This window comes from Stigmatopora nigra, chromosome 22 (genome assembly GCF_051989575.1).
Source record: "Stigmatopora nigra isolate UIUO_SnigA chromosome 22, RoL_Snig_1.1, whole genome shotgun sequence".
Taxonomy (NCBI): Eukaryota; Metazoa; Chordata; class Actinopteri; order Syngnathiformes; family Syngnathidae; genus Stigmatopora; species Stigmatopora nigra.
This window is the reverse complement of record NC_135529.1, coordinates 3,144,913-3,165,264: the sequence shown is the minus strand read 5'-3', so window position 1 is coordinate 3,165,264 and position 20,352 is coordinate 3,144,913. Positions and strand designations below refer to the sequence as shown.

Here is a 20,352-nt window from a genome sequence, read left to right as displayed (position 1 = left end):
CATGAAGGTGGAGCAGCAGTTAGGCAAGACGCTTAGAAAAAGAGAAGCGAGTTTAATACATATGATGAAAGTTGCACTCAAAATGAAATGCTTCATGTGTGTTTGTAACTGAATGTTTTACATTTGACAATTAACTCTCAATTTCAATATGTCGTCATCCTTTATTAAAATTGCTACCAATATTTATCAATAACACATGCATAATAAAGTAACATTAATACATAATCAGTCCCTTCTGCTGGAAGAGAAACTTCAGACTACGTATTGTCAAACCAATCAGCATTCACACAGCTGCACAGACCGCAAACTGTTTAAATGTGATTTCTTAAAACTATTTAAGGAATTTAGGTGATCCAGTTTCACACAATTGTGAGGATTATTCCACTTGTGAGCAATGCAGATTTAGAAGGCAGTTTTCCCCAATTCTATATGAATATCTAAAGGAAACACAAGTTACAAACTTTAAGTGAGATTAATTCAGAAAAATATCTTAGATTCATAAATTTGCTCAAATGTCACAAAAAATACAGTTTAGGGATGAGTAGTCTAGAACCCAAGACAAATTATCATAAATATTTGTGTGAGAAATACTTTTAGGTTACAAATGTAAAATTATCAAAAATAACAGTAGGCACCAAGGAAATAAACCATGTTTTATGCCTCATGCAAACTAAGCCATTGAGAGCCATTTGTAAACTCCAAAGTCAGGTACGCAGGTCATAAAATTAGGACCTTCTACAGCAGATTACCACATATTCTACAAGTGTTACAGTATATACACATGCTTATGTGCATGAGAAATGACGGCTAACAGCTGCAGCCTCGACTACATTTTAAGACGCCCCCCAATCCCAAGACCACCACTACCCTCCCCATCAGCCCTTTCAAACCGTTCTCCAGCCTCCTTCACTCTGCTGCGAGTCTTCACTCTTCACCCAGGCCACAGGGTGAGTATCAGGTGAGCTTTTAAATATCGGGGGCCTCTACGAGATGACCTAAGGATCCCAAGGGCCTACCCCTGTGGCCCCTGGCCTCTACACTATGCCTCCGCCTGCCCTCACACACACACACCAGGGGCCTCAATTTACGTCTAATGCTTTTTTATAGGGGGAAAAACAATCCCAAGCCTCATGCTGTTGTCCAGCACAGAAAGTCACTGCCCCAGGTCAAAAACCATTCACACTTGGTAACACGTACTACATTTTTTTTTTACATTAAATAAAGCCTTTCACAAATTCAGTTCAATGCCTGCTCTTTTTCTCTGAATTTACAAATAAGAGCTCCAGAACATCCCAAGCATGCCCACTTTAGAGCTCTATGGTAACACCAGCTTGACTTTACCCTTACTTCCAACTCCAAACTGTATTTGGAAAGCTTCCGCTTCAAAAGACCCACTTGCAACTTTCTATCTGCCGTATTCCGTCTTTACTCTTATCCCCCACCCCATCGGCGTTGCCCAAGCCGAGTCACATCCCAGGCTGTCCTCCAACACGTGATGGCCCGTTCTACAGGAAGGCAATGTTTATGCGATACTGTTTTAATTAGACGCAGGTGGTGCCGCTATTTTCTTTACAATTTGGCCTGTGTTTGCCTGGACCCAGAATGCCGAAGGATGGCTCCATTTTCCATTTTGGAGCCGGGTGGGGCTCTTTAAAAAAAAAAAAAAGAAAGGGGGTCTTATTCCTACTCCTCAATGCATCATGGTGAATCCGGCTTAATAGGGGATAATCGGGATATCCACATATGCAGTGTGAAAACCCTAGATGTGGAAAAAGACAAGTCATCTAGAGGTCGAGGGCAAACAACAATACTACTACTTCCTGCTCCAGCAAATGACTTCCTGTGAGTGCCACAGTTGGCATAAACATGGCATTTCCCACACTGGCGAGGAATGGGGAGGAAAGGGTGGAACTGTTAAAAAAAAAAAAAAATCTGCAAAATATTTGGCCCTGAGGTTTGGCACATTCACCTCTTTGTATATGCAGAACTCTCTATCCACATCACTCTCTGTCACTTTGTCTAATAAACACAACTTCCTGTGTCAGAGTGCTTATAAACACTGCTGTGAGTGAGGAGACCATCTCGGGTGAAAAAAAGGTTGCACCACTTGACAGTCAACACGCACGGAGCGTAGACCCATACCTACCAAGAGAAATAATCTGAAAATAAAGCACAACCTTAAGAACTACACCCAGTCAATAAATGATGAGGAAATTTAAGAACATTAGGGAATGAATACAGGGCACTATGAATATTGTGGCAACCAGTCCGGGGTGAAACCCAACCAGTGACAGCTGGATTAGGCTTCTGCCAGAGTACTGTAGAAATATGGACGTGGTCAATGGAACATCACTTCTAGCCATAGTGCAGTTCTATGTATTTCTAGGAAAGAAATCAGCCTGTTTATCCATCTTCTGTACCTCAGAGCCTTAATACTTTCATGGGGGTGCTGGAGTCTATCCTCGCTAACAGCAAGCAGAAGGAAGGGTGCTCCATGAACTGGTTGCCCACCAATCTCAGCAAATTTGCATCTCATAGGCAATATTTTAGTTTTGACTTTTGTCTATTTAACAAAAAAATCACTATGAATTTTGAATTCTGATCCAGTCTATGCTGATCCACTATTCCATTGCACAAACCACCTAATTGCTTACCATTCACTTGTCCAATATGTCTAAACCAATTGTACACTAAGGACCATCTGATTTAACAGATCAAATTAAATACAGATATGTAGAGCGATTATGAAACTGTGCCATGCATTAGGAACGCTACATTGCTGAGGTTCAAATATAATTAATTGGCAGAAATATTGATTAGACGGATGGCAAAATGTAATATAAAGTGTTTTGTAGTATTAAATTAGTCTGACAACCCAGTTTCATTTTTGCCATTTACAAGATACAAGGCAAGTCAGTCTGGTATGCTGTGGTTTCGGTTGGATTTCCACATGGGTCCAATCTGGACCGAGAAATCACAATCATAAGAGGTGGAAATTTGTGACGCATTATGAAAGGGAACTGCAGCAAATCCTTTTTTACACACCTGAGAGGTTAGGAAGGCATTCCTGTCTTTTTATATCCAGTATAAAAGCTCCTATAGGGGACTCAATAGCACTTATACAATACAAACGCTTATTTGAAGTGGGAGAGAACGTTAAACTTTGCACATAAGCTCTGACTTGATGTCAGACCAAGTCAAAGGCAGACCAAATGCTACCAATCTTTCGAGTGAAATTTGGCATTTGTTGTTTTTTCAAAAAGAAGTACTACTTTACATTACAATACATTATGGTGTCTCTTTTAGTAGATTTTTACCACAAACAGCAGTTACGGTTCCCTGGTGCGCTCACCAGGTTTGACTGCCTAACAATCTAATTTATAAAGTACAAACTGACAAGTGACAGTGTGAGTTGTATTTTGTTTACGTTACATCTGTACTTTTGTGATTGGTACTTTCAGAACGAAATGTGTTTGTTCGCCCCACTCTCTCTCTCAGAAGATCAGACTGGCTTGTCAGGAATGGTGATAATCAGGCGAGCTTGCCAGCCTAGTATAAAATAATCAAGGCAACAACAACAGTGCATGACATTGCTGGATTTGAAACACCCTGTCAAAAAACGATTTCCCTGTGGGTTGAGGCGTGTGCATGTGCATCCACGAGCCCACACAGCTTCTAGGCGGGGTCGACCACGGGTCGCCTGCAGAGGGCAGTTCCATATGAAACATAAACAGCCCCTCCATATGCTTATTCTTGCTCACTTTCCTCTCGGACGACTTGGCCAGGACACCCTCCATCACCACCACCACCGCACCAGTGCACAACGTTCCACAGTCCAGGCAGAACTAATCTATCCCTCAGCTGTATAGTCTAATCTAAACAAACACATCTCCATGCCGACATCTGGAACCCCTCACGTACAGGACCTAGGAAACCACCGAGGCCTGGTCTTTATGCGTTTGTGTGTCTGTGGGGGCGCGTGTGTTTGTATACATGTCAGTCAGACAGTAAAAGTTGATCACACAGACATCTAGCAGTAAGTTTACTGTATCTGATCATCCACTACTAAAGAAAACTGACAAGAAACTGAAACTAGTCATGATCATGATTTTGGCTTCTTTTTTGGGGGAAAACATTTAGAGTAATCAAGGAAAAAAGATAACTGTCCACAACAAGGAAATGGTCTTAGAGAAATACAGGTGAAGACACAAACCTAACCTACTAAACCTACCCTCTACTAGGGTTCCTAGTCTACCCCTCTACTTTATATTTCATTTCTGGAATTTGAAAAAGAAATGAAGACAAACATTAAATGTGTGTCATATCTTAAGTGGGAGCAAGAGCAATAGATTTCAGAGATATTTTTTGGGATTATGGTGTCTTGTGGTGTTTGCTACATATTTTTTGTTTGTATCTCTATTGTTATTGGGTATTTTTTGTCTGGGCACCATTCCTATAAGCTTTGATTACCTTCTTTGAGGTGAGGTTTAAAAAAAAAGTAAAAAAGTATTTTAAAAAGTACTGGAAAAACACTGACACATACTTTAAAAAAGCAAAATACAGGGAACACAGTATTGCTGAGGTGTTTTGTAGTTCCTAGCTGCCCAAAAAAAAAAATTGAACAGAATTTCCAATGCTGAAGAATCACCGCCTAGATATAAAAACTTGCATTTTTGGGTCATTCTAATTGCAAATCCTTTGCTGTTTAATGTGTTTGGAGTACAAAAATCATCTCTCCCATTCATGAATGGGCTGGACGATTGCGCTGGAATGTACAACAAAGGAAAGAAAGAAAAAAAGCACAGCCGCCGACCCCCTTCCTCCACTACGTCCTATCCAACAACACCACCCATGCACAACATTTCTCTTTTTTCCCCGGCTAAATCGTTCATTGTGTTTATTTTCTCTTTGAGCAACAACAAGCGAGAGCTTTATGATCTGCCTCACAAACATGAGTTCCTGTCCGCACTCATGCAGCTTCTCTCTTTCTCGCTCTCTCACTTATCCACCCCCCACAACCCCGCCCTCTCCCCCTGCAGCCGGAGGCAAATCTTTTTGGAAAGTTGAGAGCTGTCCAAAACGGGACCACACACACAGTCCGTGAGCATTCAACTGCTGGGGGCAGGCACACATACTCAGCGACACACACACGCTCACACAAAATGGCGTCTTTGGCAAAAAAGGAAGAAAAAAACTACTCTAAAAGCTTCTCATGAACTTAATTATAACTTTTGCACATGTGCAGAAGCAGTGGGACATTCTGATCATTCTCTTTATACAATTGTTGAGTTTGTCAACTAATAAAGACGCCCACCCAGAAAAATGAATTTTTGCTATCTTCTATCAATTCATAATGAAAAAGAAAGGACGAAGCGTTTCTTACCTTCCACCCAAAGCTTCTCCACGTCTGTCTCCAAATTAGCTGCCCGTAAGCCCACCGCAAATGCTCCGAAAATCATGAGGCCGACCACCAAAAACTTTCCACAGTTCTTTTGTATGTAACAGCCGAGCCTAAACAAAAGTCTCTGGAACTTTGCTCTCAGCCATAGAGGTGCTTTCCTCCCAGTCGCCTTGCCCTGGAAAAAAAAAGAATACCAAAGATTAAGCAATGTGGTCCAACAAAACTGAGATACATTGTTTAAGTGCACAGGTGAGTCATGCACAAATTTCGACTTGTAGTAACTATCTACAAGGGGTCCAAGCAGTGGCGGAACAAATTTGTGCAGGACCCAGGTGCAATGATTGTCAACGGGCCCCTTCTCCTAATAGTCGAATGGGGCCGGGGGTTGAGTTTTTCCCTAGACGGGCCCCCCTTCCTAATGCACGGGTCCATGTGAACACCCAGTGTTCTGTACATCATCTTACGTTTGTTTTATACACCACTCTCCACCCAACATTCCCTAAAATATGGTGCCTAGCGGCCAGTGCAGCTTCAGCACCCCCTAACTTACAGGCAAAGTTTCATTTGAATTCTGTTCCCAAGATTGCTTTCTACATTTTGTAGTTAAAACTTACACCAGTGGTCTCTAAACCAGTCCGTAACGGCTGCAGTGGGTGCTGATTTTTTGTTCAATCTGATCCACCACAATGATTTTAATCAATCAGGTTTCTGCTAAATCAAGCAGCACCTGACTGAAATCAATGAATGAAAAATCCTGCAACCAATGTGGCCCTCCATGGAATAGTTTGTAGACCCTAGGCATACACTAATGCATAATTAAAGTGATGTTTACAGTAAACAATTGAATGCAACAACTCTTTTAGAGTGCCATCTCATCTCCCCATCTCATCTAAGATGAGATGAAATGGTATACAGTATTCACTTTGGAAACTTGGAGTTTTTCTTGCAGTGTACTGTCATATTGAAATCATATTCTTTAAGTAGTTGAGTGCTATTTGTAACATCGAAAAAGTGTATGTACTGCTTTCGGTATTTTGTGGACTCAGTGAAGTAGATGTGTCCTAAAGTGTACTTCTCATTCATTAATCCAATGAAAGGCAATCATTAACTACCATTGACAGCGCTAGATAACGCTGGATTTAAACAGATTATAACTTCCAGTCAAAATAGATGGGATGGATGGATGGCACTGTCACTGACACTAAAAAGATGAGCATCACAGTGAGAGGAATTAGACATCAGTCCTTATGAATGGGTGGGTTTATTTTAAATGTTTTGTGTATGTTTTGTGTATGTTTTGTGTATGTTTTGTGTATGTTTTGTGTATGTTTTTTTGTTTTGTTTTGTTTTTTCCAAAAAAATACTCTCTTATCAAGGGTTAAAGCACTCGTGACACTCCACAGGTAACACACTCATACTGCCAAAACACCACAGGCAGGGTTCCAAAGAGTAACAAAAACGACGAGTGACAGTAAGTAGGAGTGAGAGAGAAAAGAACGCTTGCAGCTGGACCTCCGGTTTGAAAGGGAAAAGCTGTCAGGTCCACATGATGAAAATGGAGGAGTTGACTTTTGATAACTTAAACCAATAACATCCTACTTCCGAATAAAGATCACAAGGGTTGTGTAATGAAAGAGGGATGCAATGCAGAGAAGACTACTTTGCATGCAGTCCAGCTATTGCTGCTGGGGGGTGAGCCACATGGACTTCCACGCTGGTGCACAACATGCAAGCTCGTGATATGACGACAGACCGTTAAGTGTTCGGAAAACAAGAGGAGGGAATCCCGATCAGCTCGTGGGTGTGCGATTGCAACGAGTGGACGCACCAGGCCGGCAGACGTGGATGTTTAGGGGCAGCCGTAGACGTACCTGGGAGATCTGCTCCAAAGCGAAGCCTGCGTCGCAATAGCTTGGCCGCTGTAGGTAGTCCAAATCCGGCGGTGGTGGAGGAGGAGGCGGTGGCGGTCGCGGCGGTTCGCGGCGGGACTCGCTCCGGACCCTCCGCGTTAGCCTCGGCCGGCCGGACTCTCCTATCTCCGGATCGGGGGGCGCACTAGCAGCCGAGGCCATGTTGCGGAGACTGCGCGAGGCTCAGCGATTCCCACTTGCGATCCGACAAAGTTTCACTCGGACGATGGACCTCATAGTCCGCTTGGAGAAGGCGAGTCAAAGTAGTGCGCGTCGTCCATCCCCACATCGCGTGATCCGGTGAGGTCCTCCGCCGCCTTTGGCACCGCGTTTTCGGAGCCCGTCAAAGCACAAGGACAACGGCAAGACGGGCGAACTGAAACGCAGAGGGAAACAACAAGAGTGTCTCTCAGAAAGAGACGCACGCAATCTCGCTGGACGCTTCTGTCTGCATTGTGCGGAGATGTGTGCTGCTGCTCTTCTTCCCCTGGGCCGCGCGTCACGGCCAACTTTGACTTTGAATAGAAGAGCAGAAAAAGAGCTCGAGGAGGAGGAGTGGAAATCCAGGGAGGAGGAGGATGGTGCGGGGGCCCAAAAGAGAGAGACAGAGAGAGAGTGAGATCGAGAGCGAGATCGAGAGCGAGAGAGAAGGGGGCGTGTCCCGGCTCTAGTCGCTGTCACACCGCAAGTTTTCTTGCTTCTGATTGGTTCCAGAAGGGCAAAAATTACTCAGCAAACACGACTATTATTAGCTGCTTAGCAACAGCTCGCTAAAGTAAATCAGGGGCGCGAGAGAAGGGGGGACCACACAAGCTGGGATGGGGACCTTCACCCCCCTAAAGCTAAATCCGCTTGTTGCATGTAAGGTATTGCATGGTGGGAGTTGTTTCAATGAAACACACGCCACCCCAATGAGAACACTATATTGACTTTTTAAAAAGTAAATCTTTTTTACATTTACTAAATGGAGACCCAACTTTTACATTGATCCTACATCAGGGGTGGGCAAACCGGTCCTCGGGGGCCGCTGTGGGTGCAGGTTTTTGTTGCAACCGATCCAGCAAAGGCACTTCAACCATTGAAATGTCTGCAGAAAACAAGAAGCACCTGACTGCAATCCCCTTATTGTACTTGCAGGATACCTTATTGGTGAAAAGGTGGCCTCTTTATGGGTTGGAATAAAAACCTGCCCTCACTGCAGCCCTTTGTGGAATAGGTTGCCCACCCCTGTACTACATACTGAAGTGGAAGTGACTAAATGTGATGTCCAAATGTGATAAATTATCAAATATAAGTATATACTGTTTTCGTATGAAATGGCAATTTGGAGTGATCAATCTGTCTACCATGGATGTCTTTTGCATGCAGTAGGAAATAAGAGTACTCAGAGAAAACCCATGCATGCACGGTGAGAAACATGCAATGTGGGGAAAGGTCTCCTACATTAAGAAATAAAATAAATGGCATAGTGTGGCAGCTGTAAAAATATGCCTGTAAAATGTGCTTGAAGATTATATTGCAAGCATGTGTGTGAACTAATAGAATACACGTGAGATTACAATAGACCCCCTATTCAGGGGAGGGTTCAATCCATTACCCCTATGGTTAGTGAAAAAATGAGTAAATGACATCATTCTCCCTAAAACCCTCATATGAATAATTTAAGTCATATTTGCGGGGGTGCTGGAGCCTATCCCAGCTGACTCCGGACTAGAGGCGGGGGAGACCCTGAATCGGTGGCCAGCCGATTGCAGGCCAAAAGGAGAAAGACAACCATACACTCTCACACCCATACATAAGAGCAATTTAAAGTGTCCAATCAGCCTACCGTGCCTTTTTTTTTTTGGAATGTGGGAGACAACCAGAGTAGGTGGTGGAAACCCACGCAGGTCCGGGGAGAACATGCAAACTCAAAACCTAAAGGTGAAGGTCTAAATTTTTATAGTACAGTCAAAGCACATGCACCATTTCTTGGATCTGTCATTGTTCATATTTATCCTTTCCTCCTCCAGACGGATTTATTAATGAGGTAGTAGATAAAGTCAAAGCTGGAGCCCTTTGGGCACATGTCCCAGAATGAGTTCATCAACTCATCACCTTGGCCGACCCCTAGTAGGGTCATTCATAGCCCTAGAGGCTAGTGGCTGGAGCGCAGCCATGGGAAAGAGTGGAAAGATGTTGATTAACACAAGCAACTAGTTATGATTTGCAGGTGGATTATAGTTGACAGTGGATGTGGGCCAATATTTTGATTATACTCCATTCCAAGTTTTTTTCCATATAGTTGCATCAGAAAGTACAACCAGAAGGCAGGTTTACTAGCCCACCTGGAATGGCGATAACAATTTGCAATAAGTCTACATATTAACATAGGGAATTATGCCGCAAAATATTTTGCATCCATAGACAGGGAAGCTGGAGAGTGAAACAATAATGTTATGTCACCCAGGGGAGATCTTAAGTTCTGACTCACTTTGTTCTTCTTTTTGGTTTGGACTAAATGAAATGATTTTGGACTGTGATCGGAAATTTAAGTTGACTTTAAATTAGATTTCAGCTCAAATTGTGCTTTTTAGTGACGGGTGGGTTGGAGAGTATCTCAGCTGACTTTGGGTGAAAGGCAGACTACACATGGACCTGGAGGCCTGAACATAGAAAAATCCATATAGAGACGCAAGATTAGGATCCTTTTTTCTTACCACTGTGTTTGAACTGGTCATGATGACAGTTCGTGGTATGAAATTTGAGCCGTGCAATGTCTCACAATTGTGTTGTATTGATTCTTTTATGGCTTAAATTGCACAATTAAATTCGGCAATAGCAATGACTCAACGCTACGTGGTTAAACTGTGGTATTTGTGCCACACAGTGTTGACATCACAGTGGAATCTAATCAGCCCACAGTTTTTCTAGGCTATTTTAGATTTTGTCAAGCAAATCTGGTTGCGTGTTAACCTCCTCATGAAGCTCTGCTTTGTTTGTGTGTTGACAGTAGCAAGAGAAGTGTAACCAGATTAGATGTAATCGCTAATAATGTGGAAAAAGCACATTGTAACTGCCTTACTAATGCAGACAACCATGCGAGAGTGAAGTGAGTGAGCTTACTTTACATCAGTGGCGCCCAAATGCAGCTCCAGCCCCTTCCTTTTTTTATGACCCATAAAAAAACATTTGGTACACACTGTATTATGAGCATTAACATAATTGTTGTCTCATGCACTGTTGGGCATCCAAAAACAATGATGTTATATCAAATATAGATGCGTTAGGCACTAGGACAATGCAGAAAATTAAAACTGAAGCCTGTTCACACCACCCACACACATCGAATAACCCCCTCTTCAACACACAGACACACACACACACACACACACACACACACACACACACACACACACACACACACACACACTATTTACTCAATCAGGTTGTAAACCACCAGGGTTTTTGTACTCCTGCTCTAGTCTGCTAGAAAGAAGCATCAACTTGTTACTTTTCATGCAATACAATATTACATTTTTGTTTTACTAAATAGGCCCACATTATAATAATATAATAATAAGTAAATTGCTGAATAAATAGAGACAAGCTCGTCATATATTGCACCATCGCTAGAACACAATGGAATTGAACTTGGTCTTCCAATACTTTTGGAGGAAGCTGTGCATGCCTTAGCGCATACTCTTTTGAAGCCCTCTACTGGTGCCATTTCAAATAATTCTTTGTTGGAGTGATTGTGCAAACTATTGTCTATCATTTCCACTTTTTTACAGCACATATCCATAAAAGAGTCATAAAATAAGAACAATTATGGCTCATTAGTCTCTCTCTCCCTCTTTCTCTCTCTCTCTCTCTCTCTCTCTCTCTCTCTCTCTCTCTCTCTCTCCACCCTCTCTCTTTCTCCCCCTTTCTCTGAAGGCTTTATGTATTCTATGTTAATTTACCTTCTTGCCCCCACCTTTGCCATCTCCTGCCACTTGCCTTTCACCTCTTGGTCTCTCAATAAAAGGTGGGGATAAGCAAGTGGCAGGTAGAAGACTTCCTGGGTCCTGTAATTATGGTTAAGTTAACTGTTCTAGGGTTGTCTCATTTAAACAAATTATATTAAACTTCCCATTACTTTTTGCTAGATATTAGATATATTTACTAAATAAGCCTGAGATCTGTCCATGTCGTAGAACTCCCCTACATCTCGCCTCATGGCTCCCTTGTGTGAGCAACATTGCAAATGTAGTGCCTGCGGGTATGTTTATATTCCAACTCAAGGTTGTCTTCAATCATATGCAGAGATGTTTGACAGCTAGCAGCAGCGCCCGCCCGACCAGTGTTTACCTTTCCTAATTTCTGGCTTTGTGCTCACAATCAGTGGAGGAATCCAACATGGAAATGCTTTGCAAGAAATGAGCCGAGGATTGTTTTCTGCAGGTAAATCAATCAGCCCAATATTTATCTGGTGTATGCTTGCATTATTAACCCTTCCTATCAGCAAAAGGGTATACAATGTAGTCAATGAAGAGGATTCCTAAAACATTTAAAAAAAAAACGATACTAAGATCCATTCAATCCTGGATTGAACTCTGAACTGAACCTTAACTGTGATCGAGATATACTCTTTTTCCTGTTGAATATAATAAATATACACTATTTGGAATACTTTGTACTCAAACTTGTCGAATTATTTCCAATGAGTAATTGGTAAGTAATTGCCAAATCCTTCACACATGCTCTCTTATCTATGACATAAACATGGTAAGTTTGATAAATAGATACATGACTGATGGCAGAAAATACTAATAACAGTTTGACATGGAAACCAAAAGGTCATTGTGTTGCCAGCAATAATAAATTGCAAACAGGCAACAGACTTTGATGCTGCCTGAAATAATGTGAAGTGAGGAATGCTTTTTAAATGAGCGTAGTATGACTTTTCCCAGCAGAGGTTCCATTTTTGGTGACTACTGAAGGTTATTCAGAGGGCCTGGTGAGTTTGCAAGGCATCGCAATGCTCCACATGGGCCAATATTTACCTTAACTTTTTGGGGGTAGACAATGTTGGACGTGGCTGATATTTAGACAAGGCTGTGGCCTGTTCTTGCACAAACTGAGAGCTCCAAGAAGCTATAATTTTTGCAAGGCGGCACAACCCTCCAACATTAACAGGAAACGTGCGCCGGATTGGACGTATACACAAACACGGCCTCCACAAATAAGCAAGTCTAATTTCATATCAGTGCTACAGCTCCACGTGGAGAAAAAAATAAAAGGCAACCCAAAATAGGAGAAGACAGATAAATATACGTGCTCTTGATTGCACCTCACCTTTAAAGGCTTTGTCAACTCCGTGGGAGGCCCCACATGGAAAAAGTGACACATTTAAAGGTGGGTGAGAAGCTCGTAAGCTGTCCAGACCTGTTTACAAACCTAGGACCTCCTCAGAAAAACCGCAGCGGTAACTCTTACTTTTCCTTGCGGAATGTCCAGGCCATAAAGTTGCAGCGTCCTGTGTGAAAAAGAGAACATGGTATGCATTAAGACTACTGCATCATTAAGTCCCAAATAAATGGTATGAAAGAAAACCTTTGATACATGGATGGTAAAGATGCATATACTTAGAATGATAATTAAGCAAGAAATCTAGTTGACATTCTCCATGAGCAAGGCACTAGCCTTCCTTTCTTCCACTTTTTGTGAACGGTTTGGGGATAGTAAAGGTCTGTGGTAACTCATTGACACTAAGCTGGTAGGTATTTGTAACAGTAAGGCTACATTTACGCTGCAGAGCAATTCTGATTTCTATGCCTTCATGTGAAACGTAATGGATTTTTCACACAATGTGAACGGCCCAATACTGATTTCTTAAATCAGATTTCACCCACTATATTATAAAATCGATATCAACAAGAATACGACCGGCACGTCATATACAAGAGGGATATATCACCACTGTACAACAACAACAAAAACAGTAGGCGCAAACAAAAAACGGCATACAAAAGTGCAGGGGATGCTATTTCCCTTTTAATGCCTGACGTAGCAAACAACCCACTGGGAAATTGGTATTCATACAAGCTATTGTCTGGCTATTAAATGGCACTTCCATTGTTCCGATGCTTAAACTGAGGAGCAGTTTCAAGGCAACATTGGCCGCTTTCTAGGGTGACCCAATTAAAACCATAAAAGCTTGACCAAAATAAATGAAGTGAACAAAGAGCATGAGACTAAAATATAGCCAAATGATGTGCCTCACTGGAGCCAGAAATCACATTCCCTTTTCAATTGCACTCTTCTTTGCAGGGCTTTATTACACGGGAGCTTTATTAGAGGTTTTCAGCTGAGAAGAAGCGTATTTGATTACTGTATAATCGCTATTGAAAGCCAAGCTTCATTTACTTTTTTTTGGTATCATCTTTATCAATCATTATTGGTCATCAAAATACGTGGGGTCCAGCCCATCATGGACATTGTCTGTGCATGGTTGTTCGCCTGGAAACCAATTCAGAGTTTGTCCCATGCCTAAGGCCCACAGTTGGCTAGGATGTGCACATATGTGAGGATAAGCATTCCGGAAAACTATTCAATATCTCATGCACTGGGATGCGGTGGGCCCATTGACATTGGGAGTGCTGAATTTGATGCTTTCAGTAGTATTTTACGAAAATGTCCATCTTGGCGCAGATCAGTCTGCCAAATTCCTTAAGAGCTGCAGCGAGGCCAGCAGAAAAATAAGGATATGTTTTTCTACTACCGCCAGCTACGAAAATAGTCCCGGGTGTTCATTTAATGCTGGTTATGATGGTAGACGTTGGCAAAAGAAGATTTGTATTTTTGATTTTTATTTACTGCTTCCACCCCTGCCACCACCTGCCCACGGTTAGCACACACATACACATGCACGCAGTATACTACTTACACACTTCAAAAGCAACTATACATGCCTGACATACCACATATTCCCTCACGCAAACACACAGGCCACTCACAACTGTCTGCCGTTGACAATTGATCAGAGACTTGAAGACTACGATCCGAACGCACATATTGTGACTCCCTTCTGACTCCCCCGACCTCCGACCCGGGGTGAAAGGGGTTGTTGTGCATCGGCGTGGGGTTCATTCCCTGCGCGTGAGGTCATTTCCTGCCCGGGGGACCGCAAGGGACGCAAAGGGGCCACATTGTTTGACCTGAAACTGGGGCTCGCGGTGGGAGGCCTGAAGATGATGATGTTGGAGGACAGCCAGTGGATTAACACAATATTTGGACTTCAGCAAAAAAAAAAGTGCAATTAAAATATAGACCACTGTAATAGAAGTGGGTGGACAATAACAGTGATTAGCATTTCTGAGGGTCCTAGTTCAAACAACTTTCCTTAGTTGAGTTTGCATACACACGTAATGATCATTATCAGAAGTCCCAGTTCAAACGAACATGGCGTCTTTTGCTGTCACTGGCAGCAAATGAGTTGAGCAATGCTTTCATTTGGCTAGATTGGCGACTTTAGACTAAAGAAACACATGCATTTCTATATACTTATCCCTGACAGTTTGTTTTTCTGAACAAAAGAATGTGTATACATTTGAGGTGGCAAAAGAGTGTGGAAAAATAAGAGGTAGGGGGAAAATGTTAAGTTTTCTCTGATGTGCGTTTGTTAACAAGACTAACACAATCAACATCTCAAGAGAAACAAACATCTGGCTCCGTTTGGTATGAGCCACCCACCCTTTGTTTCCCTCTGCTTGTTTGTTAGTTAACATGTTTTAAAAAAAAAAGGAAAACGAAGCAGGCAGGATGTTTAGCGTTTTTCGCCATGCACATGGAGATTTTAACCCTTGAATGAGTTCATGCTTATTCTCCTTGCTGCCCATAAATAGCTGGGATAGGCTGCCGCAGCCCTTAATTTTCTAAATTATTACTTGAAGGAAGTATGAACTTGAGAGCTTTTAAAACACATTATAAACCCATGAGGGATTTATATCTGTTAATATTTAACTGTATTTTGCATGTAATAGACCAGTCATTTTGTAAATGAAGCAAACGTCAATCAAACAATGCAAAAGCAATCATTTTGCAGGGCAAGAAAAAGTAACACTTATATATACATTGTGAATTAAAACCATTGAGGTGGCATGCAAACCAGGGGAAAGCATCGTTTTCATATATTTACTGCAGAAGCCTTGATTTGCATGAACAAACTTGGCTATCATATATTATTTACTGAAGGAGTATCATAAAGATTCCTGGAAATTGTAGCATATCTGGTTGGGTAGGCAACATATTGCAACTTAAATCAGTGCGAGATGTGGGAAAGCTCTGCAGGCAACTTGTTAAACTGACGAACTTTCCCTTTTCTTGAAAAACACAACAATTAGTGGAGTAGGGTACATTCTGGTGCACAGTGTGAGCTCTTCAAACCTCTTTTATATTGTATGTTATATAATGTGTGGTTAAGGCAAGATGGGCTAAATAATAGTCTAGTACATGTACTGGGAAATCGTACAATGCATTGGCAGTAAATTCATCAGAATTATTATGTTGATATCTGAGCCTGAGTATTTTCTATGAATAAAAGCTATACCTTATAATTGATAGAAGCCTGAGATTTTTATGCAAATGGTTAGTAATTTTTGGCAGGAAGCAACCTGGGTTGATCACTGTGCCAATCACAGGGCACATGCGTTTTTAGTAAAAAAAAAAAATCCAAACAAAAGCCACAGACTTCTATACCTGGGCATGCTCATGCATATTGAAGTGGGCTTGTATTTATGCAACTGTACTGAGGTGGAGTGGTTTGCCTGTTTTATATGTGAATTTAAGTATTTCACGGTAGAGTGACTAATGAAGCGGATTATTTCAAACTGTCAGACAGGACATCCTGCCAAAAAAGTCCATATGTACTGCTGTGGATGACCTCAACTGAATGACGTAATCCTAAAGTGGGAGGGGAAACCCATGTCTCCATCAACACTGCAAATACATGAGTGTTTTGGTGACAGATGTTGCCATGCTGACATGGAAAAAAATCCTCACACTTTGTACTGAGGTAAATGTATAGTACAGTGGTACCTTGAGATATGAGCTTAATGCATTAAGGGACTGAGCTTGTATGTCGATTTACTCATATCTCAAGTCAACATTTACCAAAGAAATGGACTAAATACAAATTAATTTTTTCTCACTCTGAAAAAAATCACCAAAAAACAGGATATTAAAATGGATAAAGTCAATTATTGCCATTATTAGCCATTGGATAAAAGTGTATTATAAGGAGTCAAACTAAAATTTAAAAAATCTGAAAGACAAGGACAAAAGTAAACTGCATTTAACCATTAAAGTTGTTCAAGTACTGTAATTAAGTAATGTTGTTCTTTATTTACTACCACTATTTTATGTCAAAAACTCAAGCAGGTCATTTTTTTCATACACACAAAGTTGCCAAGTGTCCTGGCATGAGTCCCTGTCGGTCAAAGGTAGTAAAAACCTGACCCGCCAAAACTGGTAGAGTGACAGAATCCAATTACACTCTTTATTCTGGCTGTTTTTCTGCTAATTTGGAAGTGAATTCTGCTTCACTGATACCATATAAAACAGCTCTGTGAAATATTTTTTAGACTCTTTGGCCTCTTTCCAACCGTTGATGTTAATTGTGTGCAATCACAGGGTTATGATGCGTTTGATGAATGCTATCCAATGGCCTCTATCTTGTTTAGATTATGTATAAGGTATCAATCATATTTCAATCATCTTTTGAACATGTATTCATTGCCAGGACAAATATGAAAGGAAATATAACTTTTGAGGCCTGTTAAATGTCTGTTAGTATTTTTTTTCAATTGTTGAAAAGTTACAATGACAACAATTTATAGTGCAGCCTCTTTGGTGGCCTTGTTGACAAAAACATGTCAATTTCTTCATCTTGAGGCCAAACACGCAACTATTGACCTGCATACTCCACATAATGGAAAGACCTGATCCTTCTCCCATGTTAGAGCAAGGCAAACATTCCCTTGTTTCATTGTGCAGACTTTCTGCATGCGGCCAGGGAAGGGCATGCTTATTCGGAGGTCTTTCAGACCACACACGGAGCGGTGTGAAGATCTTTTGCTACATATTCCCTGCCTCTCATTTACTCTCTCTTTTCCCATATTTGCCCTCTCTTACCCTGCCGTCCATCTGTCCTCTGTTGCGTCTTTGTATCTTCATTCGGCGTCATGTTTGTTTGTACTTGTTGATGTGAACTGAGAGAGAGAAAAAGGAGAGAATGGTCATTTACAATGATATTTGTGCCTTGAAGACCACCCAAGTCAGACGATGGGATTTTTAGAGGTTTTATTTTTTCAACGCCTCCATTCTTCCCAGAGTCTGACTGAGTTTAATCTCACCGATGGTCACGGAGTGTGTGAATTGTTTGCAATGCTCAGATCTGTCTTTGTATTGGTGAAGCAGCAGGCAGAAGGACAACACAACAAACTCATTAGGGAAGTTGCAAAGTAGTATCACGGGATTGCTGTGCCACTGCCTTAAAACTTTGATCTATTAAAGCCCTAAAGAAAAGAAATTGAGATGTGTGTTGTGACCTGTGCAATATTGTTATCTCACTTGATATTCTGAATGTCAACCAAAGGCAAGATTAGTTGAGGGTGATATGCTCAAATGACTTTGAGATTGGTTCCTCTGCTAAAGCTAGACTAATTTAAGATATATACAGGATAGGTCAATCAAAAGAAAAATCCAACAGGAAGGTCTAGTAGTTGAAACTCAATAGATATAACGTAAATTATCCTGCCCATGGACCACTTTTATTTTAAAGTAGAGTCGTAATTCAATGGATGGATTCCTTCATGAAATTTTTTTGGAGGAGCAATAAGAAAACAATATTTAAACCATTTGGTGTAACTTGATTTCTGATATGCCCTGATAAGGAGGCCCGAGTATCGCGCTGGGTGGCGCTCTGTGTGAGTATTCCACTTACAGTGTCTTGGACCACACACATGCAATGTTAAGGAGAGAGAGAGAAGTAAGGAAGGAGGGCAAATGTGAAAAAGAAAGACAAAGGATGAGAATGTAGTTGGTCTGGGATGATGGAAGCTAAGGACCTATAGCTGTGGGTGGGAACCTTTTTGACCGAGAGAGCAAGCTGTATCTGTCTGTCTGTTTTGTGAGCACTGTTATTTTATGTTGGTATTGAAGACATCACTCTGTACAGAAGCATGACGGAGATTGTGCTTGGATTTTACAATTAATTGTTGGGTTGTGATTGGAATAAATCTTGAGAAAACAAAATGGGAATCCTGACTATGTTAATTGGGATGTCACAATATCGTTACTCAGTTTACCACTCATCACCTGGACAATAAAAATATTCAGAATTAAACATGTTTTTTAAAAAAAACTATATGCTTCATGGTCAGTACGTCTAGGAGAGTTGTCCGACGTAAAGATATATGTGTGCTAAATAATCGTGGGTTAGCCCGGCTCTCTGAGCAAAACCCTTTGACGTGCCGGGACCCCCACCCATTTGCTCTTGGGCTCCATATGGTAGATATGTGTGTGTGCTACACGCATGGATGCATGACCTATTGCTCAGTAGGGCACCTCCCCGCTGGATATCACCCTGTAAAAATACACATCTGCACACACATGGACACATATGAAGAGCATCAAACATACAAATCGTTAAAAAAAAACATCCATCTGCATATTGTCAAGATATTTGTGTAGGGAAGCGATTGTCAAACTGAGGTCAACGTGTCATAACTTGGTTTATTTATTATGTCATTTCATTTAAAAAAGTGCATGTCAGGTAACAATGAACCAATCACTCAGAGCATTAATATGATATAACTACTTGCATAAACACAGCAAAGGAGACCACCATGACATCGATCAGAATTCAAGCAGTGGCTGAGACTCAACTCCCTCCCTTCAAAGGTTGCAGCCACTGGCTCAGTAACATTGGTCTTTAACTGCAATTGTTCAGCTGAACTGTATAGATTTAATACAATGTGCAACAACTCTAAGCAATAACAAATAATGTTTATTGTAATAATCTGTGTGTACCACACACACAAGCACCCCATTTAACACAACGACAGCAATGAGCCACGACAGGCACCACTTTGTGTTCCTCCCACCACTACCCCCTGATTGTGAGTCAGGGGGTTAAAAAGGATATAATTGCATGCCTAAACGCCTGAGAAATTGACTTCCAGTTCTGCTGAGCTGGGGCTTTTTGTGTGGCCTCATTGTTTGGGCGTGCAGTCATGCAGCATGTTGTGTTTGGGGCCTGAGATGAGTTGGGTTTGGACGGGCTGGATGTACAATTGTGGCTATTTTGTCTTTGGCCTGAGACCTCACCCCAAGCCCAGGAAGCTTGATATTTCTGAGTACAGATGGAATGGATATGCATCAGCCCTTTTGTCAGTTTTTAAGGAGTTCGATAATATGCTCATATGCACATGTTATGGACATTATTATGCACATGTACTTTATATTACTTGGTAAATGAAGGCCATGGCCAATTGCCATGCATTGGAGTAAACCAACCAAGTACATTTTACCTGTTGAGACATGCTTTACATCTGTCCTACTATTACATTATTTTAATTACAATGCTGCTAATTTAGGTAATATTGATTTAATAAGCAAGGTTCATAACTTTTTTCAAGTCCCAGTACTGACTAAAACAACATTACATCGAGTCATGATGATGCAGCCTTATAGACAAGTTGCAATGGTACAATGCCACTGCTTCTCATGTAAAATTAGGTAAGCGGAGGTGCATTAGGTTTTTTTTTCGTATCTAATACAGAACTGACTGTGAAGTTGTATTAGCAGAATTTATGTATGATTGGTTAAGTGCCCATGCATCGCGGACTCAGTGTGTATGGCTTTAAAACGTGGTGGTGTCTAAAGTGGATGTTAACATACAAACTACAAAACAAAAGGCTCCTTCATGTGCTTGCTAGTGTAATGAGATGTGTAAATATGTTTCCATCTCACTGCAGGACAAAACAAAGGATGAACCATCACATTTAGGTCATCAGG

At 41.4% G+C, this 20,352-nt stretch overlaps 1 protein-coding gene across 2 annotated transcripts in view; it reads right to left on the bottom strand.

The window, feature by feature from the left end:
* LOC144215713 (protein patched homolog 1-like) overlaps positions 1–7,904 on the bottom strand; it is a 40,926-nt gene extending 33,022 nt beyond the window's left edge. For both annotated transcript variants that reach the window (XR_013330483.1, XM_077744809.1), the window contains exons 1-2: positions 7,273–7,904; positions 5,384–5,576 (exon numbers count right to left, since the gene is read on the bottom strand). Coding sequence is in view for 1 of the 2 variants with exons in the window: in XM_077744809.1 (XP_077600935.1) it covers positions 5,384–5,576; positions 7,273–7,473 (394 nt within the window). In the remaining variant the exon portion in view is untranslated. The remainder of the gene's footprint in view (positions 1–5,383; positions 5,577–7,272) is intronic.
* Positions 7,905–20,352: the final 12,448 nt, after the last annotated feature.